Source organism: Manis pentadactyla, chromosome 10 (genome assembly GCF_030020395.1).
Source record: "Manis pentadactyla isolate mManPen7 chromosome 10, mManPen7.hap1, whole genome shotgun sequence".
In the NCBI taxonomy this organism is placed as follows: domain Eukaryota; kingdom Metazoa; phylum Chordata; class Mammalia; order Pholidota; family Manidae; genus Manis; species Manis pentadactyla.
The window spans coordinates 120,838,946-120,849,872 of record NC_080028.1 but is presented as its reverse complement, the minus strand read 5'-3'; the positions used below and the strand labels follow the sequence as shown (position 1 = coordinate 120,849,872).

Sequence of the window (10,927 nt, the reverse complement as noted above, 5' to 3'; positions counted from 1 at the left end):
CTAAAAAAGGAACCGAGCACAAGTGTGTGTCTGCACTGGAGAACACAGTCATGGTTTAGGACAGCACAGTCCAAGTGATGGTTCTTCAGAGGCAGGGAAAATTAAAACAGTGAGAGCCTCGCACCAGGGCTTGTGCTGAGGTCAGTGCATGCGATGCAGCCGAGGGTAGTCAACAACCCCGAGAAGCCCTTAGATCCCCTGTGTAAACAGGCCTGGGAGTCTGTCTACACTGTCTAGTAGTGTGTACACTACAGTAGATTTTGTTCACTACAGACAATATACAGGGTTTTAAAGAGACAGGAGTAAACCATAGAATGACGCTCACTGCCGTGAGATGCTCCCGCAGTGCTGAGGGGGAAGTGCGCCCCCCTCTCTGCCATCTCACTCCAGCAGGCGGAGTGCAGGTGGAAGGCTGGGCAAGCCCCCCGGTTCTTTCCCTCCTGTCTCATTTCCCTCCCCCACCCCTCATGCCTGCACATATGGTCAAATTGATGTGTGTCCAGTGTGAGGAAGGTGGGACCCCTCCAAATGGCAATGAGGCCACAAAGCCCTGGGAAGGAGGGCCCCGTGCGCAGGCTGCCTTCCGCCATCCAGGGCACTGGGAAAGCCCACCCAGGCCACAGGTGCAGTGAGCCCCCAGGAGCTGCATCCTCCCAAGCCATGCCATCCAGACCCCCACTTGGATCCCGCCTCTTACCTAATGCTTGTGAATCTCCAGCCCCTCGAGGCCAGGCTTCTGAAAGTCACTTGGGCAGGCCTGCAAAGGGAAAGTCCACTGTGGCTTTCTGTCCTCACACGTGAGCAGCCTGGTCTGCCGACTCATGGCCAGAGCAGACCCACGGTGTGTGAACCCCACAGAGCCGGCCACTCAGTGTGTAGGCAGGAGGCCGCATATTCAAACTCAAGACAGCTCATGCCCTTTCAGGATGAGCCCATCCAATGTGAAAGATCTATTTCTCCCTTCTAGAAATACATGCTAGGTCATAAGCAAAAACGGGGGGTTCTTAATTCTATAGTTTTAAAAAGTCATCTAAAGCTAACAGTGGCAGTCAGGCAAAGGATGAACACTAAGAGTCGGCTTCTGTGCGGTCCCCAGAGCAGTCACACTTTAGGGACAGGAAGCAGCGATGGCTGCCAGAAGCTGGGCTGGGAGCAGGGAGTCCGTGTTTGATGGGTACACAGTTCCACTTTGGAAAGATGAGAGTCCTGGAGATGGGTGGTGGGGATGGTTGCCTGACAGCATGAACAAACTTTACAACACAGAACTCTCACTTAAAAATGATTGAAATGGGAAATTTTATGTTGTATATATTTTACCACACACAAAAAAAACTAACAACAGCAGCCTGGCTCTTATGGAAAACACTTAAAAAACCACATTCACTAATAGGCCTCTTGACTTTAAGCAGGGGTCCGAAGTGCAGGGCCCAGGAATTAGACTTCAGTCACTCACCGTCTGGAACACTGTCTGGGACAGAAAACTGGCTGTGATGTTGCTGATGTCATTCTCCCCTCCCATCTTACAAAGGATGTAGCCGTACAGGTTAGCGGCTTGGAGGGAAATGCCAGCTATCACGAGGGCCTGCGCTCAGACAAAGCAAAAGTAATTTTTCTTAGAGCACATACGGAAATGTTCCTTCCCAACCAAGCAGACGTGGCTCTGGATTACACAATAGCAACCGCCTACAGATACTCAGACACCATTTAATCATCACCAGCCCGGAGGCTGGTGCCACTTTCATCCCATTTTACAGGCAGGAAACTAAAGCCCAGAGAAACCAAAGCTGCCTGAGCTCCCCGAGCTGACGGGTGGAGGAGCCAGGGTCCAAACTCCAGAGCCCACACTTAATTCTGCTGCTGAGCATCCTGTCTACAGTTAATTTGTTTTATCATTCAGTGAACCAGATCATGGCAACAGAATATAACTCTGAAATAAAACTCCAGAACTCTGAGGCTAGCTTATTCCTTCTTCGGGAGGGTTCCCTGTCCAAGGTAGGGTGTCAGTTTTTTCTGAAACCTCCTCTCTTAGCAACATTATTCCAATGAACCAAAAGGTAGAAGCAACCAAACATCCATCAATGGATGAATAGATAAACAAAACGTGGCACACATGTGGAATATTACTCAGCCATGAAAAGGAGTCTGACATGCTACAGTACAGACATACCTTGAAAATACGTCAAGTGAAAGAAGTCAGTCACGCAAGACCACATAATATCCAATGCCATTTATAGGAAATGTCCAAAACAGGCAAATCCACAGAGACAGAAAGGTGAATGGGTGCTGGGGGTTGGGGACACTGATCACTAAAAGATACAGGGTTTCTTTTTGGGGTGATGAAACTATCCTAAAATTGATTGTGTTGATGGTCACACAACTGAATATACTAGAAGCCATTGAACTGTACACACTAAATGGATGAATTATGTATGTGAATTACCTCAGTAAAGCTGTTTGAACCCATCAATGATGGTAACAAAAACCCACTCCCGGGACCATTGGTTCTGTACCAACATCAAAGCAAAGTCAAGAGTCAAGGTGTTGCCTTACCAGCCACTTTAGCTTCAAGGAGAATAAGGTGCTAAAAAAGAACACAGTCCAAATCATCGGGCAGATAATGAGGCCGAGCCAGAAGATTCGTGCTTCCGCTTCTGTGGCAGCAGTGCTATTCGGAGAGACCTGTTTTGAGAAAGTGATTCAGTTCTTAAAACTAGCAAAAAACGATTGCATGGGAGCGTGCTATCACCTCTATTCATTCTGCACACACTTCTGCGATGTGTGCGTTTCCGTGGAGCGCCGGCAGCAGTGGGCTCTGTGTAGGGCAGGAATCAGATCTGCACAACACCCAAAGGAACCCACGGGAACTTTCTATGGCTGTTTTCCCGGTTCTGGTTTCACTCGTAATGGAGAATACCTTTCTGGCTTCAAAAATCCAGTGGCTTTTCCCATCTTCGTCTATCTGGTTCCACCAGCGGAGGCCCACCATCAGTCTTCCAGTGACGTTCTGAGCAGAGTGAACACAGTGAAGCTAAGTGCGCCATAGGTAAAGAGGGTCAAAACCTTTCCACAATGAATACAATAAGGTCTCCCATTCGTGCTGAGTTTGTACTGGGAGCAGGAGGGGAATTAAACTGTGGTGGTTTCTTGAAATGAGTTTTTGAGGCTTCTAAAAAAGTGTTTGAGGCTTTCCTTAAAAAGCGACAAGACTCCCCTCCCCGCAAATATATAAATTTTAGATATACGTAAACTTTACAAAAAAATCCCAAGCCACACAGAGCAGTCACCCTCATGATATATTTGCAACCGTGATAGTTGGTACCCAGAAGTCATTTATTCAACACTAAACCATGTATTCTTTCTCTAATTTTAAGTGAAGGGGTTCAGGAGTCTTATGTATCAGCCCATTAAACCAAAGTGCCTCTGGGCCCAGATGAGTCACATGCCCTTGGGACAGGCCGCCTGGGACGCAGCCCACGTGTTTCGGGAGCTGTGGCATCCAAGGTGAGGGGGCCTTACCTTCACAGACCAGAAGTCGAGGGACAGGAGGAGAAGCACAGTAACGAAGCAGCCCACAAAGCTTCTGCTGAACCAGTCACAGCTGACGTAGGTGACGATGGCGCTTACTCGGAAGAACAGGTGGAAAAAGGTGGCCGAGGGGTGCCTAGGAAAGGACCCAGATGACCCCTCACTTCAAGGGCCGGAAGGCCAGCCACTGACTCTGCCCTCCATGTTCTCCCCTGTGCATTTCAAGCCCCAACGCGATCAGGCTACAGCTCTCAAGACACAGCAGCAAATCAGAAGCAATTCAGAAGGGCCGGACAGCCTTCACACCGGCACCTTCTCCCTCTCGAAGCATCCCGTACTTCCCCCTAGCCTGATTCCAGATATCACCTGTCCTCTACGAAACTGTTGTCACAAGTGAAATGTGACAGTGATCTCAGCCCTCCCACCTCGCAGCGATAATGTCCAGTTCCCTAAAGGTAAAGGTTGGGTCATCCCGCCAGACTGAGCGTGTGCAGCCCCCGGGTGTGCAGTCTCGGTCACCGGGGAATGCGCGTTCCTGGAGAGGGAAGTGGTCGTGATGTGACAACAATGGGCTTAACTCGCAGCTGCTCACGATGAGTGGCCCTTGAATGATGACATTTGGTCTAGAGGAAGACGGTTTTTGTTCACTGTGCTTGTAGACACAGAATAGACAGAACTGAGGGAAACATAGGCATCCTCATCACTTGCTTTAAAAAAAAAAGTCTGAAAGACAAGAGGCCTAGGCTTAAATCATAGCGAGGGTCAGCCACGTACCTGGGGAGGCAGGGGACGTGTGGGGGACGTGGGCTGGGCAGAATACATCATAGCTTTCTATTTCTTTGGAATCCTCTTTGGTAGAGCACAGGTAGAAAAGACACTCAACTTTGATCAAGAAAGTGACAGTGCAAGCCCGATGACAGATGGCAGTTAGAGGGCCACCAGGTGCTAGGGAGGAAGAGGAGGGAGGCGGCTCCAGTCAGCACGCCTTGCCCAGCACTTCCAGACCAGACATTTTCAGGAGAGGCCAGAAATCCAGACGAGCACTGGAAAATCTGATTTTTAAATGATGGTGACTATTCATATTAATAAAACATCACAGGCTGTTTCACACTGGCCCTCCAACTGCCAACTGGCAGCCTCTGGTGGGATCCAAGAGGTGCCCAGCCACCTGCCGGGCACAAGCCTGCTTGCTCTTCCCAGGAAGGAACGTGTCAGAATGACCAAACTGGGCTCTGAGAGAACTGTGCTGTTTCTGTCTCCCAAGGGAACATGAACCAGGATTCAGAAACAGAATTTACAGTGACTTGTGCATTTACTCCCGATGGGCCACAGGAAGCGCTGAGCCAGAACACCCTCTATTGCCCAGGACGCACTTACCTGTGCCTTTCAGACCCAGAGCTCTCCGGGAGGCGTGGATGAAAAGCCAGCCTGCAAAGAGTACCCAGCAGCTAAGAATTAGGCTTGATCATGCAGAGCTTTCAAATCTGCAATGTTCCAGGGGATGAGACTCTTGGGAATCTCTTTTCCCTTTCTGTCTTAAATCTTACTGAGGATCTTTCAACTAACTGTTTTAATAGAACGTTGCCCTTTCACCTTGAAGATAAATGGATCCTCTTGCAATAACTGAAGGTTCTCCAAAGGCAGAAACTATGGTTTAGATAATTTTTACAGCCCCGACAGCACCTGCCGTTTAAATTTCTCAGCAAATATTTGTTGTGTCGAACTTTGTGATCAAGCCCGCCAAGGATTGCTAGGAACTTCTGTTCTCTTCGTAGAGAAAAGATAGACTTAAGAGATGCAAGAGACCCAAGTGTGCACTGATCCAGGGTAAAACCTGAAAGTTAATGCATTCGAATAAATCCCCTGCCCACCCACTTTTTTTTTTCTTTTTTTGGCTGTGGTTTCCTGAAATAAAATGCAGAAAAAATTCCAATCGTTGGAAGGTTCTGCTTAGTTGAGTCCCAGTTAACTGTTTCCTTAACTTGTAATGTCACCAGCATCATTATTATTCAGATGCTGAAAATAAGTAGAAAGGGTGCCTCCTGCACATTCGATTATTGATTTAATCCTGTTTTAGGCCCTTTGGGTTGCCTCCAAACCCGCATTCAGTCCCCAGCTAGAGTCTGCCCAGCCTGCACCTTCAGCTGACACTAATGTGGCCTCCAACCAGTTTTCTGGTTTTGAGCGTTCTGAAGGCCATCGCTTAGGCCCTGTCCGCCGTCCCCTGCCGTGGGCTCCTCTGTCCCCCCTGTGTGCTCTCCTGCCACCGACTCAGCCATGGAATGCACACACACACACCAAATCACCCCACTGCCCAATGCCACTGGCTTCAACTCCACCCTCCCAGGCCCTGGCCTGGTCACCCCTTGAGAGGCAAGAGGTACAGAGATGCCAGACCGCCAAGTCCTGCCCCAACCTCTGAAAAGCTCCTTGGTCTTCCCTAAGCTACGTAACCTCTGGACGCCTCAGTCTCTGCTTCTGTAAAATGCGAATGCCGGCAGCAGGCACTCCCTAGGAGAGCAAAAAGATACAGTGCTTGAAGCACAAACCGTGCTCACTTGAAACCGTTCTTCCTCCGAGGAGCCACCCTGTAAATTCCCCACCTGACCACAACTTTCTCTCCCCCCAAGGGCAGACTTTGCATCTCCACAGGGACCCCCCGTCCTCCAGCCCTCTGGTCCCTGCTCAGCCCTTCTCAGCTTGAACAGGTAGTAGTTTCTGCTCAGCTCCGCAGGGCCAGGTAGAAGCCCGTGGCCTCTAGCAGAGGAGAAGGAAAGAATGACAGATGGTAAAAGGGGGAAAGGTGATGACTTCAAGTGCTGTCAAGGTGGGGAGAGGCTTGATGGGCTTTTGTTCAAGTTCAAATCCATTTCCATGCTTCTGGGCCCCAGACACCTATTATCTTCCTCCTTGGAGGGAAACACAGAAGGTTCTCAACTGGAATGTGCATGAAAGTCACCTGAAAACATCCATCGGGCCACCCATGTCCCGGGACATGCAGGTTCCCAATTTGGTGGAGAGCCTAGATGTGAATTTTACCAAGGAAAATCACTGGCGTCACAAACTCCAGCCCAAGGGCCAAATCTGGTCCTTCCAGTTTCTATAAATAAAGTTTGACTGGAACACAGCCATGCTCACTTATTCACTGGCCTGTAAAGCAGAAAATATTTACCCAGAAAGTGTGCCAACCCCTCCTAAAGACCAGCAGGGACAATTTGGTAATGAAATTAGGTTCCATTCAAAATATAAAACTCAAGCAAACTGCCACTAAGGGCCTCTCCCCCGCCAAAACAGAAAAAAAAACTCTGCTTTCAAATCTTATAGGCAGAACCAACAAATCGTGCTAGAGGTCAGAGTAGGGTTATCTCTGGGGGTGACTGAAGGGGCAGTGATGGGGAAGGTGGACAAGGGGGCCTCTGGGTTCAAGACAGTGTGTATCTTGATCTTGCATGTGCACATGTATAGAAGTGCATCAAACTGCATACTTAAGATCGGCACACTTTACTGTATGTACACTACACCTCAATAAAAAAATATTCTGAGTGCAGCTGCTGACCAAAGAAAAATCTTTGCAAGTCACCTTGAAAAAGCTCCACGTGATATAATCCAGCAGTTGCACCCCTCAGTATCTAGTCAAATGAGTTGGAAACTGAAGTCCACACAAACAGTACACAAGTATTTATAGCAACTTTACTCATAATGGCCCCAGACTGGAAGCAACTGAGATGTCCTTCAATAGGTGAATGGATAAACTATGGTCTGTCCACATAATGGAATATTATTCAGCTCTAAAAATGAGCTGTCTTATGTGACTACCACTGAGTGAAAGAAGTCAGTCTGAAAAGGCTACATATTGTATGATTCCAACTCTGTGATGTTCTGGAAAAGGCAAAGGATGGAAAGAGTTAAAAGATCAGTTGTTGCCAGGGGTTCTGTTGGGGAGGATGAGCAGGTAGAGCTCAGGTGATTTTTAGGGCAATGAAAACACTCTGAAAATTTTAGGGCAACAAAAATACGAAACCATAACGGTGGGCACAGATCATTACATATTTATCAAAGCCCACAGATGGTAAACACCAGAAAGGGACCGTGATGTAAACTGGGGGCTCGAGTTAATAGCAGTGTATCAATGTTGGCTCATTGTTTGTGACAAATGTACAGGCTAATGTAAGCTGTTAATAAAAGGGGGAGCTTTGGGATGGGGAGGAGTTTATGGGAACTCTGTGCTTTTTGCTCAGTTTTTCTGTAAACCTAAAACCACTCTAAGTAAACAGACACAGGTTGGCAGGGGGTGGAGGGGTCTGTCTACACAGAGGATGGAGAGTAAAACTGGGAAGGACAGTGTCCCAGGGGAACACGTCCTCTTTCCCGTAAACTTCTATGGTGAGTTTGATTTGACACGAAAAGACTGATTTAATCCAAAATTCAGCAGCGACCCAACAGTATCTTGAAAAGCTGCCTTTGTTTAAATGACTTTGGAAACCATACTTTTTTTTTCTTTTTTAAGACTGTCTCCAGCTTGAATTCCTCATCAAACATCCTATTTTAAATCCTCTGTCATCTTTCAGACACTCTGGAAAGCTCTCTAGTTTTCACTGTGGCAAAGAGGTCCGAGAAAAGACAATATCTTTCATCCTCGGTTTACTTTCTGCCACTAAAGAGAAAGCGTCTGAGACAATGTCTGGAGTTTGCTTTCAAAATAATCCAGGGGCAGGGAGTGGCTGCTTGTGAAAATGAAACGGGCCCGCCATGTGCTGATCAGGCCTTGGGGGTACCAGGCTCTGTGTTCTTTGTACTTCCATGTAAATTTAAATTAAAAAGCAAAAAAATAAATCATCAGAGGCAGTCTCAGCTTTGCATGAGGCAAGACTCCTTTCAGAATAAAGCAAGCCTATGGGCTGATATTCTGGGGGCTCTCTGTGGTCAAAAAAAAAAAATGCATGTTTTTTTTCAGACCTAAAAATCCCCAATTGAGTAATGGCCCAGTACGGTAGGATGCATGAGGAAAATTCCAGAAAGCAGGCCCTTTCTTCAGGACTTCACCGGTCCCCCTGCAAAAAAGAGGGCCAACCCCATATGGAGTAAAAATGCCCACCAGCTCCTCTCCCAGCCACAGCCCCCACCAGGACAGTGGGTCCCGTGAAAGCCTGGCTCTGCTTTCTCACTCCATCCTTGCTGAGCAGATGGCTCTGGACAAGGAACTGAACTGCCCAGAGACTCAGTTTACTTATTCATAGAATGAGAGAAGAGCGTGTACCTCAGATCCCTAAGGTTTCCAGGAAATAAAATTCCTATGAGGCCAGGCCAGGGGTGGCTGTGGCCGGTATCACTCTGCTTATTGTTTGACTCAAGCATGGTCAAGATTTTTGAGAATGGGAGTGTGAGAAAAAGCCTACACCCGTGGTGCTCCGTCGGATGTCCTCCATGACCCGGATGTTTTCCCCATTGTTAAAAACAGGTAGGGTGCTGCTATGTCTTTCTTTAGCCCTGATGCCCACTTAGTCAGGTTCTGCTAACAGCAGTGAGCCACCAGAAAGGCAGGGGTGGAAGGGGACCCCCAAGTGTATGGGGCAGACAGCAAACGACGTCTGCCTGTCCTTGGCTGCTTCTCCATGTGCCAGCTCTCCAAGCAGCCCAGCCTGGGCCTCCAGAGCTCAGCCCTCTTTTAACAGGCCTGGGTGATTCGTATGCTCATTACAATCAAGGAGGCTTCCTCTATTCCGTTTTCAAGATAAACTCTGTTCCAGGAACAAAGCAGAAAGGGACTGAAGGAGCCCATGCCTAAAAAAGCCAAGACCCCCAGCACCCTTCAGAAACCCAAACGGGGCACCTAACCCGGAGGCTGAGCCCTCTGGGTGAATCCGGTTTCTTCTGTAAAATGCCCCTGATGCCATGTTAGCACCACCATCCTCCCAAGTCCAGCTTCTTGCTTCAAATGCCTCCTCCGCCTGCCCCCCGACAACTGAGCCTCCAGGGTCTGAGAAGAGGCTGATTGCTAATCCTCACAGCTTTGATTCAAAGGTCAGCGCAACAGAGGTTTGTGTGTGGAAGTGAATAAAAGAACAGACTTCCCTGTGGTCGCCACCATTTTCCCTCTTGTTTCTGTTCTTTATTTCTTTTTAAAGAGATATCCAACTCTACAGGCTGGATGTGCTCAGCAGCAAAAGGAAAGTGTTTCCCAGGGGCAAGTCAGCGGAGCCCTGGCTGCTTGGTGGGGCTCGGCAGGCCCCCACCTCTCTCCCTGGGCAGCCAGGCAGGCCCCCCAGTCCTGCTGTGGCCAATTCCCTCTGACTGCTGCTGGAATCACGGGCCAGATACCTTAGCTAAAGACTCAGTTTTCAAAGGAAATGGGAGCTGAAAACAGGTCTTCAAACAAAAACGTATACACACAACATTCACAGTCACAAAAGTTGAACAAAATGTGGCCGACAGGTTAAGGTTCAGCCATAAAACTTTATGAAGCACTTACACAGGTAGAACATGGATGAACCTGGCAAACATTAGGCTCAGGGAAAGACGCCGGACACAAAAGCACGGGTATTGTGCGACTGCACTTACAACAGGTATCTAGAATAGGCACATCTAGAGAGACAGAAAGCAGAACCGGGGTTACCAGGGGCTGGGGGTGGGGGTGATGGGGAGTTATTGCTTAACATATGCAAGGGTTTCAGTCTGGGATGACGAAAATGTTCAGGAGGCAGATGGTGGTGTGGTTACGCAACATGGTGAATGAAATTAATGCTACTGAACTGTACACTTCAAAGTGGTTGAAATGTATATTTTACCACAATAAACTATAGAAAGAAGTAACTGACCCATGCCATCCATGAAGGAACCTTGGAGACACCGTACCAAGCAAGAGAAGCCAGGCACAAAAGGCCACATGGTGCAGGATTCCCTTCCTACGGAATGTCCAGAGCAGGCAAGTCCATAAAGACGGCAGATTGGTGGCAGCCAGGGGCCAGGGGACCGGGAATGGGGTCTGACTGCTTAAGGGCTCTGGGGTTTCCTTTTGGGGTGAAGAAAATGCTAGATGGTTGCACAATGTTGTTGATGTACTAATGCCATTGAATCATTCACTTTAAAGTGGTTAAAATGGACCATTTTACATTATGTGTATTTCGCATAAGAGATACACATTTGGGAAGAGGTGGGGTGGTGAGCCGTGAGCAGAGGGTCCCAGGTACAAGTTCAGACACAATTTATCAGTTGCCCAGATTCAGACACCAGCTTCACCACTGAGACCTGTGTGACAAATGCAGACTGCAACCTCGAAGCTCCATTTTCCCCTGGAAGGAGCCAGGGCTCCTTGGAGAAATGGCAGATGCCAGGCACAGACAGAAAAGTGGAGATTAGGAACATCTCAAGTCGCAACAAAGACCATGAGACTCGGGTCAAAAAG

The 10,927-nt window shown here is 48.3% G+C and overlaps 1 protein-coding gene across 8 annotated transcripts in view; it reads right to left on the bottom strand.

Moving 5' to 3' along the window:
- The window catches only part of TVP23A (trans-golgi network vesicle protein 23 homolog A), a 31,040-nt gene that overhangs the window by 7,340 nt on the left and 12,773 nt on the right, over positions 1-10,927 (bottom strand). For 3 of the 8 annotated variants that reach the window (XM_036928216.2, XM_036928217.2, XM_036928215.2), the window contains 4 exons: positions 3,517-3,661; positions 2,915-3,004; positions 2,551-2,679; positions 1,454-1,582 (listed from right to left, as the gene is read on the bottom strand). In XM_036928216.2, the coding sequence (XP_036784111.2) occupies positions 1,454-1,582; positions 2,551-2,679; positions 2,915-3,004; positions 3,517-3,661 (493 nt within the window). Of the gene's footprint in view, positions 1-697; positions 758-1,453; positions 1,583-2,550; positions 2,680-2,914; positions 3,005-3,516; positions 3,662-4,299; positions 4,471-4,902; positions 5,407-10,927 lie in introns of those variants that run through there. The other 5 variants (XM_036928218.2, XM_036928220.2, XM_036928222.2 and 2 more) reach the window with 4 other exon arrangements.